The 20,386-nt window shown below is 37.3% G+C and overlaps 4 protein-coding genes across 4 annotated transcripts; 2 read left to right on the forward strand and 2 right to left on the reverse strand.

Moving 5' to 3' along the window:
• Window positions 1-894: 894 nt before the first annotated feature.
• On the forward strand, window positions 895-3,082 carry LOC116169151 (sodium/potassium/calcium exchanger Nckx30C-like). The gene is made up of 2 exons (XM_031485177.1): window positions 895-1,681; window positions 3,047-3,082. The coding sequence occupies exons 1-2, from the start codon at window positions 959-961 to the stop codon at window positions 3,080-3,082; spliced, it is 759 nt and encodes a 252-aa protein (XP_031341037.1). The 5' UTR covers window positions 895-958.
• A 7,445-nt stretch (window positions 3,083-10,527) lies between these two features.
• Window positions 10,528-12,689, forward strand: LOC116169365. Its single transcript, XM_031485438.1, has 3 exons — window positions 10,528-10,858; window positions 10,907-11,790; window positions 11,967-12,689. The coding sequence occupies exons 1-3, from the start codon at window positions 10,721-10,723 to the stop codon at window positions 12,427-12,429; spliced, it is 1,485 nt and encodes a 494-aa protein (XP_031341298.1). The 5' UTR covers window positions 10,528-10,720; the 3' UTR covers window positions 12,430-12,689.
• Window positions 12,690-13,023: 334 nt separating this feature from the next.
• Window positions 13,024-13,847, reverse strand: LOC116169366 (UPF0587 protein CG4646). The gene is made up of 2 exons (XM_031485439.1): window positions 13,543-13,847; window positions 13,024-13,497 (listed from the first exon to the last, which is right to left on the reverse strand). Exons 1-2 carry the CDS (start codon window positions 13,790-13,792, stop codon window positions 13,265-13,267), a joined length of 483 nt encoding a protein of 160 aa, XP_031341299.1. The 5' UTR covers window positions 13,793-13,847; the 3' UTR covers window positions 13,024-13,264.
• Window positions 13,848-17,480: 3,633 nt separating this feature from the next.
• On the reverse strand, window positions 17,481-20,115 carry LOC116168548 (NEDD4 family-interacting protein 2). Its single transcript, XM_031484449.1, has 5 exons — window positions 19,941-20,115; window positions 19,676-19,888; window positions 19,517-19,628; window positions 19,284-19,469; window positions 17,481-19,232 (listed from the first exon to the last, which is right to left on the reverse strand). Exons 1-5 carry the CDS (start codon window positions 19,995-19,997, stop codon window positions 19,129-19,131), a joined length of 672 nt encoding a protein of 223 aa, XP_031340309.1. The 5' UTR covers window positions 19,998-20,115; the 3' UTR covers window positions 17,481-19,128.
• Window positions 20,116-20,386: the final 271 nt, after the last annotated feature.

Consider the following 20,386-nt stretch of genomic DNA (forward strand, 5'->3'; position numbering starts at 1 on the left):
AGGAGACAGTACAAACAAACGGCACTTTCTGTAGGTATAGTTGAGGAAAAACTAAAGATATTCACGAAAACGAGGTAAATGCGACCTCTTAATCACGTCATTTACTAGTATGTCACGTCAGTATGACGGACCAATTAGGTCATATTTCGGCGAGGTGGTTAAATTGACGACCTTTTAACGTCATTCTTTACTAGCTGGAGGACTTACGCTCTACCGACGAAGTACGCAGTTGGTGTCAGGTAATAGAGCGTCCGAATACAAAGCACTGAAATTAACACGTGGTTAACGATATCCTAGAGCTAGAAGTGATTGTTGTTAAATTCGTATAACATGACTGCCACCGTTCGATTCAAGAACTACAACTTCGTACAGTCCAATTACGCACACGCATAGTAAATATAAATATATTACACGCAATAGATTCTTTCAAATCAATAATCACATTATATTCCGTGCTCTCTGTAGCACGGAATTGCTAACTTCCTTTTAGAGTAATTTGGAAATTGAATTAGTAGCCTAGTTCCTCTTTCGGTAATGAAATTGTCGTTTGCCCCTTATTCTGTTATTGGTATTGGTTACAGAATGAGCTTAGAGCCGATACTAAACTGAAGTGACGATTTGAGTGTACTTGATTTATTAGCTCAAATGTATTCACCTGCGAGGTTTTTCTTATTGAGGTCGCCCTTCCACTGGGCGGTTGTCAATGTCGATGACTGTGAAGGTGTATAAGACGCGCATATTGGGAGTAGTGCAGCGCGTAATTAGATTGGAAACCTCGGTTCGTGGGTAATTGGAGTATTGTGAAAAAAACTGATCTTGAAGTTGGCAAAATGTGGAGGGTTGATAGCGCACGACAGGGTGGTGCACTAGCGCAGACTGCGCGGCTCGGCCACGTATCGAGCGATGTTGAGCAGTCCGCGCCCGGCCTCGCTGCGGCAATGACCCACCGTTTGAAGCTATGACCCACCGCGTTGCGCTCTTGTGCGCGCTACTAGCGCTATCGCTTGGCTGTGCTGCGCACCGGCCCGTCGACTACGATGTCCATTATGACAATTATACGAGGAACTTTACGAATACCAGCAACGTACACAAAGGGGATCCTCTTTTTCCTACTGAACTGTTCACCGAGGAGCAACTTCGGCAGGGAGCCATCGTTTTACACATTTTGGGATTGGTCTACATGTTTGTCGCGTTGGCGATCGTGTGCGACGAATTTTTCGTACCTGCTCTGGATGTCATCATCGAGAAGCTGGAAATTCAGGACGACGTGGCGGGTGCAACCTTCATGGCTGCTGGTGGATCCGCGCCTGAGCTTTTTACAAGCGTAATCGGAGTGTTTGTATCGTTTGATGATGTGGGTATCGGTACTATCGTAGGGTCAGCCGTATTTAATATTCTATTTGTTATCGGCATGTGCGCAATTTTTTCAAAAACTGTGCTCAATTTGACCTGGTGGCCCTTGTTCAGAGACTGTTTCTTTTACTCTCTTAGTCTCATTACGCTTATTATTTTCTTTAGAGACAATGTTATTGAGTGGTACGAAGCGCTCGTGTTGTTTCTTTTTTATATTTTATATGTCAGTTTTATGAAATGGAATCAACCCATGGAGCGACTAGTAAAGAAAGTTATATATAAGAACAAGGTGACCCGAGTTCGCAGTACAGATCAACTAATGCCTACAGTAAGTAGATATTTAATTATGCTTTCTGAACATAGCAAGCATAGATGTTTTATCAATATCCAAATGGAAATTTCTTGAAATATAGTTTTTATGTACACAACGCGTTTTATACAAAACGGAAAATCGATGACGAACCTACACGCAATTACCAAAATCGGTATAAGAATGGCAGACTTTCAACGCTGTGGGGATAAAGAGATAAATATTCACGTTACACAAACGATTCTCCCCCATAAAAGTGCGCGAAGGGTTCCAAATGGCGTTAGGATCAAATCATTTGCATACCTCCCAAATACCACGCTAATACACTCACCTTTTAACGCTCTCTAAAAAAACGTGGACGATCCTCGAACAAGTGAAAAATTAACCCTCTAGTTGAAGTTGAAACTTCCCTTGGGAAATCAATCTCACTATATATCGATGTCAAGGGCGCAGCATTATTTAGCCTCAATAAATTGGTTTGTCAATTGTTTCAACTCGTCATACAATTTCCCAGTTTGGGATTTCTCTGTCAAATTCATATCACACAAACGTTTCAGTCTTGACCAACGTGTGCGAAACTAACATTTTAACCCCATTGTTCAATTTTATGCTTAATGGGTAGGGGTGGAGTAAGTTGGGAAGTGCCTACTTTATGTATCTACCTACGATGTGTAAATGATTTGGCTTTTTCTTAAAAGATGATTAATGATACCTTTTGCTTATGAATGTAAAGTACCCCTTTCATTTATGTACAGAATCCGGAGATGCGCTCCAATTTTTTCAGTTTCATTAAAACTTGTGTAATTAGTGGCTTCGTGTTGTACCTTTTTTGAAGTTGTAACAAATCCACAGAAACAATTTGAAAACCGCGACTTTCCAGGGCGTTGGAGATAAATGCATTTACAGAGGATACAAGTTATGTAATACCTACTACATGCATTACACCCCCCTCTTCCTACACCGAATCACATCAAGAATTTTCTTAGACGCCAGAATAAAATTGTAAATTTCGTTTTAGTTAGCAATACTATTGTGAGCTGACCGACTTACATTGAATTCAAAACTATAACTAATTCCAAGTTAAAATTCGAATTGAAGCTGAAAGTGAGTTTTAAAATTGGAGCTTAAAGCAAACTTTGAAATTGAAGCTTGAAATCAGTCAAAAATTGAACGTTAAGGTTTGTAACATTCCATTGTCAATTTTATTTGATGTTAAAGCTTTAAGTTAAAACATCAAATTGAAACTAAAATTTCAAGATTATAAAGATGAAATTTGAATCCAAATGTTCTGTTTGAAATGGCACCATGAAATTTGAAGCTTGAAGTTGGGATTTGCATTTTAAGCTTAACATTGCAATTCGATAATGACGCTTGGAATTGTAGCCAAAAGCAAAATTTGAGATGCGAGTGAGAAGATAATGCTTAAATGTGAAATGTGCAGCATGAAGTTGTTCGTTGAATTACATACTCGAAGATGACGCTGAATATTGAATATTGGAGCTAAAATTCTGAGTTGGAGTTCAAGAAGCTTGAAGTTCGAAATTGAAGATCAAGTTTAATACTTGAATACACACGAATTGGTGACCCAAAATTACAGTTGAAAGTTGAAGCTTGAAGTTGAAGCAAAAGTTTGAAGTTAATTGAAGCTCAAAATTTCAAGTTAAAACTTTTTTACCAAAATTTAATTTTCCAAAGTGTGGTTGACTTTTTACGAGAGGAAACAGCCTAATGGACAAATACGCTCGTAAATGGAACGTACGCGTTGCTATAAAACAACTAACAACCTTTTGTGTTTTACCCTTGTTTTTAGTAATTATCCAACTTTGTAACTATGAATGCTAGTGTAGTAGTGTTGGCTTAATTCTGTACAGCTCCATAACATTGGCCAGTTTTGGCAGTATACTTTGTTTCGAAAAGATCATCGCGCGGTTAAAAAGTTTCCCACTAAAGAGGGAAAAGTGCGTGGTAATGGGAGCACTAACGAAATGATTTGTGCCAATCGTTAGTGCTTGATTGTGCACGAAACATTAACCCAGCGTAATCAGGGCCACTGCCCAGTAAAAGCTCTCCTTACTCGTGCAGGAAGCATTTCGTGTATCAGTTGAGTTACAAGTGGTTTTCCCTTATTTCGACCACGCTGAATCCGATTCTGCCTGTTGCCAAGTTTGAAAATGGACCAGATAAGATGTAGTCCAATATGGCGACTGTCGTATTCTGTCTAAAATGACAGATTTACACAGTTAAAATATCTGAACCAACGTTTTTGAGGTCAAGGAACACGATGGAAGGGTCAAAAATGGGACCGGAGGTGAAAAACCTTGCTTATTTTTGCTAGTGAAGAAGAACCCCGATATTCACGCCGACACACCTCTACTTTGCCTGAGCTTACCCTGCGGTTGAGATTAATTTCCTGTCCAAGAGGAAGGCAAGAATCTAATGATGCTACTTATACTCAAGCCATAGTGAGAATTTTGGCAGTATTAGAGCCTAAGAATTCGGACATTGACTTGCGATACCGCAGAACGTGCGTACATTTCCTTCCAATACGAATTCAAGCTCTGAAGTCGCTCAAAGAGGGTCCGAACTCATAGAGCATTATGAGAAAAGTGGTAACATTGCCGAATGTTGGCGATATTTCGGCTTAAACATGAAAAATCGTGGTTTTCCACGCCCGGTGACATTTTTGACCCTTTCATTGTGCTCCTTGACCCAAGAAAAGGTAGAACAATTAAAATATTTTGCACCATTTCGGCTCAAATATGAAAAATCACGTTTCTACCCTAACCCGATATCTGATCTATTTTTTTTCCATTCCATTGTGTTCCTTGACCCCAAAAATATATGCCCCCATACCAGAATCTTAAAATTCAGAGCGTTCTGAAGATATGTAGGTAGAAAAAACGGAATTTTTAACACCATTTGGGTCCTAATGGCAACCTTACATATTTAAATAATAGCTTATGAGTATTAATCTGTGTGAGTACCAATGGTTGTTAACCCTACAGTGGGCGTTAGAGGACTCTTGCTCCGCACCATTGATTGTTTTGCAATTCAAAGACTGTTTAGACCCCCATCGCTGTTATACCCCTGTTACCTTCTGACAAAATCAGTGTTACCAGTCCGCTCGTTAAGTGTTGAACGAGGTGTTGAATGTATCCAAAGCCCCTCTTGTTAAATGAAAATAAATATACTTTTTATATTATTTTAAACTTAATTTATTTATTTTTGGAATGTACATTATTCCTTTATTTGTAATAAACTTCCAAAAATGTAAGATTTTTTGTAAAAACTTTTATAGTAATATTAATTCTTATTTTTACATATAAAAATATATATAATATAATTATTATTCAGAAAAAGAAAGATTCATTTCAAAACATTCAAATTAAGGGCAAAGTTCATTACTGTAGCAATGCCTCAGTCTGCTCTTCCACTTAACCAAATCGGGTCATGTATAACCCCTGCGGGGCATGAGCCCGCAGCGACCACTTGTGTCCCAAAAAGTACCGAGCACTGTAGGATTAACGCTTGGGATTCTGAATCTAACTCGATTTGAGAGTAGGCCTGCGAAAGATCAACTTTTGAAAATCCTTTACCATTACACAACTTAGCAGACAGTTCTTCTATCCGTGGTATAGGATAAGGTTTCTCTTGCCATGATGGGTTCAGAGTGACTTTATAGTCACCACAAAGTGTAATTGATCCATATTTTTTAGAATTGAAACTACAGGCGTTCCCCATTCTAACCTTCTAAAATGTTGGACTGGCAGTTATATAACATTCGTCGAAAATAAAAAAAAATACCTCTGAACTCTGGTTATAACAACCTCGTGAGCTCAGAAGGGCTCAGAAGGTTGAATTTTCCGCAACATGGCGAGTGGGTGTAGTTGAAGCTCAATTGTCGCCACTGCCTTATATAGGGACTTTAAACTAAACGGGTTTACAAAGTAAATTACCTAGATGGTGTAAGAATTTAAATGAGAGTGTATTAAAATTGTAAGACAAAAACGTGTCACACTGTATATAAATATGCTCTGGCTAGCTGGCAGTCAGTAATCCTCTTCTGGAAACTGTTCATATTTTTTTACAATACATATATGGTAAACAAACTTTGCATTGATAGTAAATACTTGAACTTTGCACGGACCGGCTACAGAATCATAGTTACACCGTTTCTTGCTTTCTTCTCGGAAATGCTGCGAAAATCTTCGTCCGCAGCGAAAATCTTCGTCCGCAGCCGCAAGGTGGCTTCATGGTGATGATCGCTCTTGGCTAGGGAATGCAATACCGGGATCGCGGGATCCCGAAATACCGGGATCCCACAGCATTTTTGCAGGATTAATCCCGCACATAAATGGAGCGGGATCCCGCGGGATTTGCGGGACTGAGGAATTTGTCGACCAAGGGGACGACTCTGTTTGCTTTAATGAAACGCATAATGGAGAAATTATTTTTAAAATAATTGTTAAACTTTTTCCGTTAAAAATGTACTTTGATTTTTGAGGCACTTTATAAGTTCACCTTTTTGTGCTTTACAGGTGATTTTTTTGAGATCTAAGTTAGACTGAAGGTACTTTTTGTTCAATATTGTTATCAGGATTGTTATCATTAGCGATTTAGTTTAATACAGAAGTTAACCGCACAAAATTGCTTATTTGCCAATTTATTTAAAATTTTGCGGGATCCCGCAAATACCGGGATCCCGCGGGATTAACATCTAAGGATCCCGCAAATACCGGGATTGAGATTTTGCTGCGGGATTGCATTCCCTAGGTACAACCAGCTCGTTGATATACGAGTAGACAGGCAGCTATGGTTGGCTATGTGTGCGGATATCATGGACCCACTACTTCTTGGTGCATTTATACACGTTGGCCGTCTCCAGGGCCGGCCCAAATGGTGAGGCAGAGAAGCGGTCGCCTCAGGCGGCACATTTTTAGGGGCGGCAAATCGGCAATATTACGAGAAAACGCACATCAAATTGGTTGTTTGTTTTTTGCATGCCTACTTATTTATTTACAAAAATAGGAAGAGAATATAAAGAAACCAGATAGTAAGTGGAATTGCTTTACAATGTCAATGTACTCGGTACGTGTACGTGACGTTACTCATCAGGGGCCCGGTCTCAGCGGCGCTGAGTCGGCGTAGGCGTACCTCTCCCCACTCCCCTAAACGGTGAAAATGAAGTTTATGTGCTTCTATCTCATTTGTATTTTGCTTGTGTACGTGACAGAGTGACAGACGGTGACGCAGTTTACATTACAATCCACGATAATTTGCCAGCAAATAATTAACGTAAGATAATAATTTATCTACAATCTACTTATTACATATCCTTACGCTTACCAGTTTCTTACGTATGCGTATGTATTTCGTATTTCGTTGAATTCCCGAATTAAAGTTATAAAAATAACTCACATTGTTTTAGAAGCCGCTGGCGCATTATAAAAGTAAATATGAGCGATGCGAAAAGGAAAAGGCTTTCTGGTAGCCAATATAAAAAAAAGAGGCTGGCAAAGGAAAACGAGCAGCGTAAACTTTCTGGTGCGCTTGAAAAGTTTGTGATTCCTTCAGCTTCAGCTTCTACTTCATTAGCTGAAATTACGAATACAGAGCGAGACGAAAAAGTTGGAGCAGAAGCCAGTTTAGAGGGACCCGGTGAATGTGAAGGTGATCGTGATAATGATTATACTGACCAAATTTGCAATACCATTGAACTCGTTCGCAATACGTCCCCCAGGAAAGACGAAGATGACAGCACGGAAGTATTAAACTTCGAGGTAGACAGTGACCCAGCATCTTGGCAAAACTTATCTGTGGGCCAGCATCAAATTATAATAGAACAAGGCCCCATACAGATAAAGGGGACAGCTTTCCCTAAAGATGAATCTGGTAGGCATTTTTCTGAATCACATTATTTTCGCATAATGTCTAATGGAGAAAAGGTAGAGCGAAAATGGTTAATATACTCTGTACGAACAGATGCAGTGTATTGTTTCTGTTGTAAGTTGTTTAACAATCCTGACGTAAATGCAACAACTTGGTCAAGAGGCTACAAAGACTGGAAGAATATTTCCAGGAGCGTGAAATCCCATGAAATTTCTCGAATACATATGGAATGTTATAAAAAATGGAAAGAAATGGACACGAGACTAAAATATGCTCGAACGATTGATGAAGAACATCAGAAGATTTTGAATCTAGAGCGACAGCATTGGCGCGATATTTTACAAAGAATTATTGCCGTTATTCAACTGTGTGGATCACAGATGTTAGCACTTCGTGGCTCTTCGGACAAGATATTCCACCCAAATAATGGAAATTTTTTAAAGATAATGGAACTACTTGCAAAATTTGACTCCGTTACAAGAGATCACTTGAGAAGAGCTTCAAATCATTCAAGAGGTACTCATTATTTGGGCAAAACGGTACAAAATGAAGTAATAAGTCTGTTAGGAAAAAAAGTTCGAGATACAATATTGGAAAAAATAAAACTTGCAAAATACTATAGCATTATATTAGATTGTACTCCCGACGTAAGCAAGACAGAACAAATGTCTTTAGTTATCCGTATTGTGTCAAACGAAAATGGGGAATACAAGCCGAAAGAATATTTTATAAATTTTCTACCCGTAATTAATTGTAATCAACAAGTGGTGCTGGACTTACTGAGGTATTATTAAACGAATTAAATAGATTAGGTCTTGAAGTTGGAAATATTCGTGGCCAAGGATACGACAATGGAGCCAACATGAAGGGGGTACATTCTGGTGTCCAAAGAAGAATTTTAAATGAAAATCCGAAAGCCTTTTTTGTTCCCTGTTCCTGTCACTCCTTAAATCTAGTTGTGAACGATGCCGCAAAGAACACTGGAGAAATTTCAAATTATTTTTGTCAGGTACAAGAATTATTTGTATTCTTTTCGGGGTCAACTCAAAGGTGGAGTGTACTTCAAAAACATATTTCATCCCTAACAATAAAAAGCGTAAGTGACACAAGATGGGAAAGTCGCATCAACGCTATCAAGCCATTAAGATACCAATTAGGAGAAATATATGACGCACTTGTGGAAATTTCTTTGGATGAACAAAAAGATGCAGACACAAGAAACAAGAGTAAGTCACTGGCACATATAATTTCCAATTATAAGTTCATTGCAGCACAGTTGTGTGGTATGATGTCTTATTCAAAATAAATGTAGCATCAAAACTGCTACAAAGTGCAGACATGGTTCTTAGTGAAACTATAAACATTATGAAAAATATAACCCTGTTTTTAAAGGACTATCGCTTAAACGGTTTTAACAAGATGCTGTGTAGTGGTACGGAAATTGCTGAAGACATGGAAGTTTCCCCTACATTTGTAGTTGATAGATCGCTTAGAATTCGGCGAAAAACTCGGTTATTTGACTATGAAGGGAGGGATTGTGTAATAGAAGATCCCACAAAACAGTTTGAAGTAGAATTTTACAATAGGCTATTAGATATTGCATTAATTCTGTGGAAGAAAGATTTGTGCAATTGAAAGCCCATAGTAAACTGTTTGAGTTTCTTTATAACATTCCAGGATTAACAGCAATGGAACCAAATGATGTGCTTAACAAATGTCAAGATTTACACAAACAAATATCCGACGACATCGACCCAAATGACCTTTGTAATGAACTTCTTCTATTGAAAGATATATTAAGTCACAAGAACATGAACCCATTGGAAATTCTAAATCATTTGGAAAAAAATGGATTATCTGAAAATTTTCCAAACGTGGTAGTATCACTTAGAATCCTTTTAACAATTCCAGTTTCGGTTGCATCTGGGGAGCGATCTTTTTCTAAGCTAAAACTAATAAAAAGTTATTTACGCTCGACTATGTTACAGGATAGATTAACGGATCTCGCAATCCTTACTATTGAGCATGAAATTTGCGCAATGATAAAATATGACGATATTATCGATATATTTGCAAAAGAAAAATGTCGAAAAGTAACATTATGATTTATCTCCGTTTTTGTTTAATGTTACAATAAATTTATATTATGTCCATATTTATTTTTTTGCATTAAATCAAAACTTCTATCTATATATTGCACTCAAAGAATTACTTCTTTGTGGAAATGTACAAGCAACACTCTTAAAATTATAGGTAAGTAGGTACATGAGGCGGCAAAATGCTAGTCGCCTCAGGCGCCACTTTTGCTTGGGCCGGCCCTGGCCGTCTCGCTAGAGCTTCCTGGTTGAGTCCTAGGGAATGTTAGTAGTAGATAAGAATTGCAGTGTGATACGGGTATGTCACATCTGGACTGTGCGGTACTTCGCCATAGTAAAGATGGGGCCGAAAACCCTGCCCCGTGGCACTCCTACCTCTATGCTCCTAAAGCTGGAGTACGAGCCGTCCTGTTTCACCCTGAACAGGAAGACCCTTCTTTGTCTCCATCATTTTCAATTATGTCAGCGTGTGTGTAGGTGTACTTGGACCACACCACAGTCGAGTGTCCACTTCGAAAACGGAATGTGATCCGGTATATGACAACGTTCAGTAAGGGTTCTCTTTAGTTTTTCATGTAGACCCTGGGTATTTCTTCCAAGTGATTGGCGAGGAGCTCTGGTTTGTCCTGATCGCCCAATGCCGACCTTCCGGCACTTCTGATACACCTACAATTTGATATTTTATTCAATATCAAATAATTCACAACTAACTAATGTCAAGTATTCAAATCCAGTTTAATACAACTATTTTCGCTTTCATACAGAAGATCTGATCTTTGACTATATTTGCCACTGCTGTATATGTCACTAACGTTTCTTGAACGCGCCTATTCTTGAGGACAACGAATGCGACCAGAGTCTCTCCATGTCTCTGAATGCGACTCATGTGTTTGATTTATAGAAAGTTTGAGGTTATGTTTATATTTTCCTGTTTTCTGTTTAACTTTTTAATTTGAATATGAACATTTATTAAATGAAAATATGTTTGAAGAATTAACCATTTGGGCAGGTCGCTGCGCTAACGACATTGTCACACCGATCATTTAAAGTATCTGTTATTAACTCTGCAAATATGGATAATCCCGAGTTAGAAGACATAGCTGTATTTTGCTTCCTATGTAAAAAGGGTAACATCTCCTTGGTTGATATTCGCTATAAAACCGACCGTAATAGTGTAAAGGAAAACCTGATGGAGTTGTACGGAGATGCTGTATGTCGATTTACATGCACTACAATTTTACTTATGTACTCCTTTCAGGTGGAGACCTACTTGGGGTGTGTCGACTTGGTATGCTGGAATTGTGCGCACATTGTTGAGAGTATGGCATTTTTGAAAAGGCATCTCTACGAAGTTATCGTCGATCACCACGTTAGTGTACAGGTACACGATAAACCGGGAACACGAGTGTTTGACGTATCGAGCACATGGTCGTACTTAAATTTCGATAATCCGCCCGACTCTGCTGCATCGCCTAATGATCTGTTAATGGTGACCGGCTCAATACCGTACGTGGAAAGGTGCGACAACTTTGAGACCAATTTCCACCGATACAGATACGACACACCCGCCTTAGATCGTGAAGTACAACGTGTTACATCTAGAAGCCGGTCTCGACGGAAAGGCCATAACTGGACCCGTAAAAAAGGCAGCCAAAACAGACACAACTCGCTTCATTCACGAACATTGAGCCGCTATTCTTACACGAGCAGAGGTAGTAAAACAAGTAGGGTTACCGCGGTTAGTGGTACTTCTCGAACAAGCGCAAGCAGCAGAAAGAAACATTTACAAGATTCCCTAAAGAAATATTTGGGAAGCGCCGTTGGTGACCTTTTCTATCGTAATGCTTCATTAAGTAGGTTCTCTCGCGAGTATTTAAAGAAAAACTATCTAAAGGAGAGTGCAGACCTTTACGAACTAGACGATATAGTGCCGGAAAATAGTTTGTCCATAAGAACGAGGTTTGCTACGAAAATACGCAATGAGTTAATGTTTGAATATAACCAGCTAATATACGAGTGTCCACACAGTGAGTGCGGTTTTACTGAATTTAATATCGAAAAATTGACTACCCATAGAGTGGAGGTGCATAAGGAAATGGCAATGTTTTTATGCGAACAGTGCAATTTTTATTACATATCTCAGTAAGTATGTAGGTACTGGCTCCTATGAGTAGCATAAGACAAACCCAAGAGCAAACCTTATGCTTCATTGTACTATTTTTTTTTAGCACAGGCATCAGTCATTATTGCCTTGATGACACACCTATGGCATTAAATGATTATGTAATGCAAGTCCTAATGTGTTGATTTGTTTTCAGGAAGGACTTGGATAAGCACATAGACGTACACTTTAAAACTTTCCTGGCCTACTGCATATACTGTTGGGCGGAATACAGAAACAAACGCTCATACGAGGCACATTTGAATGAGCACCTACTGTACTCCTATCCCTGTAGTTATTGTGATAAATTTTTTCTTTCAAAGAAGCAAAAGGAAATTCACGTAAAGGTGGACCATTCGGATCCGGACAAGCGTGTTCGAAAACCTAAACGGCAGTTAATATTAGATAGAATAGATAAAGTTATAGAAACAGAAAGTGATTGTGAACAAAGAGAAAGTACAAATCAATCTTCCGAATTTGTTGTTAAAATATTGTGCCAACATGGTAACGAAGAGGAAGCGAGGGCAGTTGAGGACAATTTCGAAGAAACTGACATGGTGATAGATACCTCATTAAACTTAGAAACAGAGACAATCAATTTTGATGACATTATGTCATAACAGTGTCTTTATTCGGATTGCCTAGTTTTTGCCTATTATTTTATATTTATGTAAAAATCGAGCAGGTTTTGTAAAGATTATATCATGTACTGATAATTTTTCCAAATGTATCTCATTTCTTTTAAGTTTTTTAAGACCTTTACAAAAACAATTATTTTTATGCCAAAGTATTATAATAATAGTTGTATTTTATCCAATGTTGGGAGCCGAATTGTTTATTGTAAATTACTGTATCTATACTGTACATTCAAGTTTTAAAAAATAATATTAAATGCTTTTGTACATAACTTGCAATGTGTAACATACTACACATAATTATACTACAGTAACATCTTGTTAATAAAGTTTGTATGAAATATTTGCGTAAAAATAAGTTTCTGTTTATGCAACAATAATTAACCACAATGATCAATGCTCACTGCAATCTATGGTGCAACCTTTGAATAAAGAAGAGGTGAGAGCGAACTAAAGTAATCAACTTTGCCACTAATCGGAATATTGAGTAGACTACCAGGCAGGTATACCTATTGTTGTTATCCAGTTAGTGCTTGATCTGCCTTCACATATGCTTATTTAGCTTATTTATCAACAGTATGCATAAATTCCAATTTTTATTGTCTAGGGCAGTTTCACTAATGATATTCTTATAAAATATCTATAGATTTATCGAAATACGGGGTGGGTCATTAGTGGGTTTTTTTATGCACTAAGTATTTTAATTTTTTTGTGGGGGCATGTTTGAGTCGGTACAGGGACCTGATTGAAAACTGCCTCTAAGAATACTAATAATTATCACAAGATTAATTTAAACACAATTTGCAAATTTCTGTACACTTTACTTCGCTTTAACAAACTGAAATTGAAAGTCATAAATGCCAATAGATTCCTTTAGGTCAGTATCGTATTCCACCCACTCTTTTTCAGACAAATCGATGTCGGTATACAATTTACCACTTTCCATTCTTGCAATCCAACCATCTTTCGGATCAAAATCAATGGGCTCAATGCCACGACAATCAAAAGTAACAATTGTTTGAAACTTATCAGGCGTTCTGCTACAAAACTTGCCTAAAATGTTACTTGTACCAAACGTACATGTTTTACATACACTACCATTGCTATCCTTGACAATGTCTAACGAATTTTCCCTTCCACATAATTTGCATTTCGCCACGAAGTTGTTCTCTTGGTGTTTATTGTGCGATTGAGTTACTTCGGATTCCGAGACGTCGTGCCATTTATCCGAGCATTCCCCACAATTAAGGCACTTGATTTTTAAATAAAAACTAAAGTGGGGATGAGAAGTATATATTTCTTCTATAAATTCCAACGTGGCTTTTATTTGCAAGAGAATTTTTACCATTTTCGTATTTTCTAGCAATATTTGAGGTTATGTGGTAACTGTCTGTCATTACGAAACAAAATAAATACACAGGATGCATCTTATTTATAAGTACAGGGGGCGCCGTAGCAACAGAATTAACTAAAGTCACTAGATATAGAAAGTACCGCAATCATCCGCCATTTTTGGGCAAATTTGCTGCCAACTTAAAAAAATTGACAAATAAAATCTGAATAGCTGTAGTTTTTTATAACCTAACTTTATAGTACTGTCATGTTTTACAAAAATATATACAGATATCTCCAAACAGGTGGAACAATCCCTAACATTAAAGTTACTAGAATCTGGTAACTTCCGCCATTTTTGGGCAAAAATCATGCGTTCTCTCTCTAACACACGAGCCCAATGGATTGCGGTACTTTCTATATTTAGTAACTTTAAGAATTAACTAAAGCTCTTTGACTACAATAATAATATTGCCATTATTATTAAAAAAAAAACAAAGATTTATTCCAGTACATTAAAATTAAGAGCGAAGTTCAGCACTGCGACAATGCCACAGTCTGCTCTTCCATTTAACCCCATTACTACATGTATTACTAGATGAGAAAAAAAAGTATTCAACTAAACAATAAAAAAAAAGAAAGAAGAGGTACTTACTTTAAAACCATTAGATCTTACTACGCCAACAAATCATTATTTTGCATTATTTACCCATTGATTGCTAGGCCACCTTTCATTAACGAAAGCAACTTCGGTTTGAAGCAACTAGTTCACATACTTTTCAGAATAGCCGGTAGCTGTTTATAGTGAGTAAGATGCTCAACCTATTTCTATCTTTTGGTTTAAACAAAACTGTCTTTGAGAACACGCGTCAGGATTCATGTATAGATAATATTTTTACTAACCTCGATTCTCACAAATACAATGTAAAAGTCCTGCAACCAGATCTCTCAGACCATAGTGCCCTCATGATCACTTACACCACAGTTGTACCGGAGGATACATCTTCCAAAGAACGCATTATCTACAAGCCAATTACACACATGGGACTACCCAAGCTTTATAACACCTTGGAACAATAACAGACTGGTCATTCATTTCCAGTACTAACAAAACTGTAAATCACAAGTTTGCTTCATTTATTGACATTATCACAAAAGCATGTGACATGTCTTTTGGAAGCAAATCTAAAGTAAGTGCTCGTAACAACAGACAGTCATACAAAGTACACTGGTTTAACCATCATATAAGAAAAAGGAGAGAGGTTCTTCATTTTCTAACATTTTTAAACAAGCAAAACTCAAACATCGTCAGCAACGAGACATTAAAGGATTACAGGAGGATCTACAGAGCTGAAATTAACAAGTACAAAAAACAGGCTAATGATAACCACATGAAGAAATCTTCCAACACTCAAAAAGCTGCATGGGACATAATACAGAACTACAACCCAGTAAAACAAAGACAAATTCCAAACACTCTGACAGCTGACATATTTAACTCTTTCTTTAGTGATGTGGGTACTAACGTAGTGAACAATTTACCACAAACTAGTGTGAATCCTTTAAAATTCCTTGAAAACTTCAATATTCCTGGAAACCTAAATTTCTCATTTAGGGAAATAACGTACAATGAAATACGAGAAATTATTTCAAAACTAAAAAATACCTTGAGTAGGGACCCATACAACCTCAATTTAAAAATCGTCAAAACGGTGCAAAATATAATAATTTATCCCCTTTGTAAACTCATCAACCAGTCTGTGAACGAAGGCATATTTCCTGATTGCCTAAAAATTGCAAAAGTGGTTCCAGTCCATAAAACAGGTCCCAGAGATGAGGTATCAAACTATAGACCAATCTCCATCATCCCAATTTTTGGTAAAATTTTTGAAGCGGCGATGAAAAAACAAATACAGCAGTATTTTGAAGAGAACAACCTATTCAGCACTTGTCAATTTGGCTTCCGCAATGGCAGGTCAACTACTACAGCCATAAATTACTTGCTACAGTTTGTGAAGCAGGGGTTTGAATCTAAACGAGTCTCACAAATGTCTCTCTTTGACCTAACAAAGGCATTTGACTGTGTGAGCCACGAGTTACTGATCAAGAAACTTGCGAAGTATAAATTCGATGCGACCAGTATAGCACTAATTCGTTCGTATCTCAATGATCGTACCCAATATGTTACACTTAACTCACTTAAATCCAAGAATGCAGCCGTGAAGATGGGTGTTCCTCAAGGATCTGTATTGGGGCCCATCCTATTTCTTGTTTTCATTAATGACCTGTCATCACTTTCAACAGCACCACATCAGTACCTAACTCTTTTGCCGACGATACCACCGCCCTTACTACAGCCGACAGCAAGGAACTCCTGAGTAAATCATCTGAGAAGCTACTGTCAGGAATAACCCAGTGGTTCACGAGCAATGGTCTAAGTACTAATGAACTGAAAAATCAATCCCTGCTACTGGGCCTCCATGATACAGATAAATCTCCCCCAGTGAAACTGTTAGGTATATATATCGATGGCAAGCTGACGTGGGCAGAGCACGCCTTGTACCTGTCCAGTAAACTGTCTAAAATGAACTACATTATAAGAAATCTAAAGCCTAGAGTAACAAAGCAGGTCTTACTACAAGCATACTATGGGTACATCCACTCCACATTAAGCTACGCAGTACTGTGTTGGGGACATTCCGTCCATGCAGCTAAAGTGTTTTCCGTCCAGCGCAAGTGCATAAGAATCATTGACAACCGCAAATATAGATTGTTGCAGAACATCCTTCACCAAACTTAACATCCTTACACTCCCATGTATATATATATATTTACCTGTCTAACACACGCAAAGAAGGCCCTTCCAACCCTTCGTAAAAACAGTGATAAATGTCATTACAATGTACGGACTAAAAACAACCTTGTCGAAGACTACTATCGGACGGTAAAAGGACGAGACATTAACTATTTCATGAAGAAATGTTACAATGCTCTTCCTGACTACATCAGGGATCTGGAAGAACAACAATTCAGAAAAACAATCAGAGTGTTCTTTGGTGCCAAAGCATTCTATAGCATCGATGAGTACTTGAACTACAAGTTTGATGGCTCCGAATAATAAAGTGGCAATTGTGCTTCCCTATACTGTAACGTGTGGAAATATTTTCTGTATAAACCCCACCAATAAAAATATTATTATTATAAACTTTTGCTATGTTGTAAGTGAATGATCTTTTGAAATACTCCGTATTGTGAGTCGGTGGCGTTGACATCCCTTTATATCTTAAATTTAACGTATGGACATCTGTCCGAAACGATATTTTTTGGACAATAGTCAACGGCTTGTGTGCGGAAGCGGAATACTATTTACCACAACAATCTCTTAAAATCAGTAACCAACTAATTGAATGTGAAAAGTAAATAATCTTTATAATATGCTAATCAACTACTTACTGTATCATGTATTCAACCAATACTAATCAGTTAATAGAAACTGATGATAATATTTCATATACAGATGGTTAATCGAATAACGTAATAAGTAGTGGAATGTATTATTTAAAAAAATGCATTACTGTTTCTTAATTCGTACAGTTTGTGAAAGTTCCAATGGTATCAAGTCTTGGAGACACTATAACCATTGTGGTTATTGAAGTCATGCAATTTCAAAAAATAACAAATAATAAGTTGAAATAGACATATGGTTGTTCTTACAAACATATATTTAATTAAATATCTATACATTATACACGTAATTTACAGTAACTAGAACTAGACTTCCTTCGGCATGCAATAATGAACAACTTTCATACAAAACCCTCCAGTGGACCAGTTGTTAAAAATGCCCTAATTCCTATATTATAGATCATTCCTGTGAGAAGCTAAAATACTTACAGAAGCCAACCAGAAACAAATAAAAGTACTACCTACTAAAGTAAATAATTGTGCAGTTTTGTGTACATAAAAACAAAACCAGTAATCTAAACCTGTTTTAAAATGATTGGCCACCATTTGACGATAAGAACTAATGAGTTTCGGTTTAATCTGAACATAAACCTATTTACTGTCTATCCAATTCATAGTCTTTCATGAAATACAATTTTTTAATACTGAATTTTGTTTAATAAATCAAGTCTTATGTCATTTGTAAGGCCTAATACTGTTTGCGTCGAAAGGCCTCCCACTTCTTGATAAAAATGTGGTTATGCAAAGAAAAATTAATGCTAACTTGATAATTTAAGGTACCTAAATGATAAATAAATAAAATTAACTAAACATCTTATTAAAGCCTGTTTGTAATGTTCAATTTTTACATACCTTTCATATTAGCTAATAGAGTTACTAAAATAAACAAGCATTCAGTACATAGTTTCAAGTTCGACTACATATACGCATGGCCTTGACATTTCTTGCAATATAATTGTCCAGATCACTCAGGAACGAGCTACTCACTGTCAACATTTTCAGTGTGTTAAGCATCACCCACCAGCCACGTCCACGTAACTAAATAATTGATAGTTACAAACAAGCTTAAAAATGAATTAGTAAAACGTTATGTGCTGATGATGCAGTAGAATAAGTTTGAGTAATACAAACATGCCCGTGATATTAACTTAATATTGAGTTAGTATTGAAACAATTTTAAATTGAACGATCTCTAACCACGGACATTAGTAAAAGTTAATCAGGTAAGGAGATCAGTGTGCATCAACAAGTGAATGTAGTTGATTTCACTTGATGTACATTGTTCTTACCTGATTAATTTTTTCTAATTGAGTTAGTAGTTAATGCAGCCACCAATTTTGCCCCCCAACACAAACAGCATTCTAAATGAGCATTTTTCAAAATAGATAATTTTGGCCTCATACTTAGTAACAAAATAAATATTTTTTAAATAAAAGCAAAATAATCAACAAGGGGTAGGTCATCTACGTTACCTTTTTTGTGTAATTTACATTTTTCTTTCGTTAGATTGTTATGCAATAGACAGAAAGTACAAGTATTACCCTGAACAGCCTGTATGGAGAATGGCAGCTCTAAACAGGTAACGCAACTGTTGTAATTGCCAATTAATGAGCTTGTCAATGACATTCACTCTAACAATTACCTTTGGCTCCCTCCTTACAAAGAAAAGGAGTTCCGTGACTTACCCAGAACAATAAACATTTTTATGGAATGTATTCACACTGACAAATTTGAAATGTGTATAACTAACATTTATGATGTGTTTCACAAAACTTTGAGCCATTTGCGTGTTCCAAATCCCAACACGTTAACAAGAAAGAAAGACGTGTGTAACCGGAATATCAACACACATAATATGCAGTCATATTGATAATAAGAGAAATAAAATTAGTAAAAAAATAAAAGTCGCTCCTGGTGGCTGGCACTCAATAAATGCCAACCTCTTTTAATACTCAGGTACTGTACGATGGCACGTATGCAAATGATCAATCCTAAAATGAGAAACATAAAGAATGCTACTATACACGTTTAAAGGACCTTACCAAAAACCATGACGAGCCACCACAACCATCCATTTTCACGAGTGCCAAAGTCTGTAGAGTGTTTTACAATTAAAGTCCACTTTGCTAAAGATATACCAAAACCGGATAATGCGCCATACCTCGCCGCGATTGTATTACAAAAGCATGTCACCAAAAGAAAACCGATCCAATTGAAAATAAAAGCCACTAACAAAAACACAATTACTCGAACATTTGGGCAACAGTAAACTCACCGAAGAACGCAGTATAAAACATAAAATCGGTACCTAAAAGTGATGTATCGACGTCATCATTTGCCTCGGAGTCTATTGCTAATAATTGACCTAAAGTTCTGGGCTCTCTCACCTGCGTTAAATTTGTGAATGTTAGCGATACACCGTGACAATACTCACACGTGGCACTTCACCAAGAGCCGCCGGAATCGCTTGCCCCTCTAAAATTTTCTCGCGTTGTACCTCCTCGTACGATGGTAGCTTTGTAGCGAGCTCGTACGGCGGAGGGGCCGAAAAGTCCGGTTTGGGCGGAGGAATGTCATCTGCACTGCCACTTGGTAATAATGCGGGGATTGGATTGATTTCGTCGGAATGCACTACTTGTGATTGTCCCTGTTTGAGTTTTACAGTTAGTGCTATGGTAAGTTTTGGAATGATTTATTACCAGCTCAGTTTCGTATTGGACGTTTAGTCGTGGAAGGACGCCTGGAACTCGTTCCATTTTTGAGTTAGTAAAAAGGAGCTTCTAAATTTCTGGCTTTCACTGAATAAGTATTTTCATTTCGATTCCGACCCAAATTTATTGGTTGACAAGTGACAGGTATTTTCACTCAGATTGATAACAGTTATTTCCGATAGATGTCGTAATCTCGTGAAAAACAATGCGATGTTGCGCATTTTCTAAATAAATCCCAGAATACACTTCTATCAACAACATGCATGTATTATTATTTTTTAATCTTAGATGCGGTATTCTACGTTAGTTTCTGTACCGCGGCCTCGGGGTCTATTGTGACTTCTAGCTTTACTGTGTCTCACAAAGTCCAAAACATTCGATCCCCTGTTAAAATCACTCAATTAGGTTATAGGTATAACCCTAAAGCCACACCT

The sequence above is a fragment of the Photinus pyralis genome, unplaced genomic scaffold, assembly GCF_008802855.1.
Source record: "Photinus pyralis isolate 1611_PpyrPB1 unplaced genomic scaffold, Ppyr1.3 Ppyr1.4_LG4, whole genome shotgun sequence".
NCBI classification, from domain to species: domain Eukaryota; kingdom Metazoa; phylum Arthropoda; class Insecta; order Coleoptera; family Lampyridae; genus Photinus; species Photinus pyralis.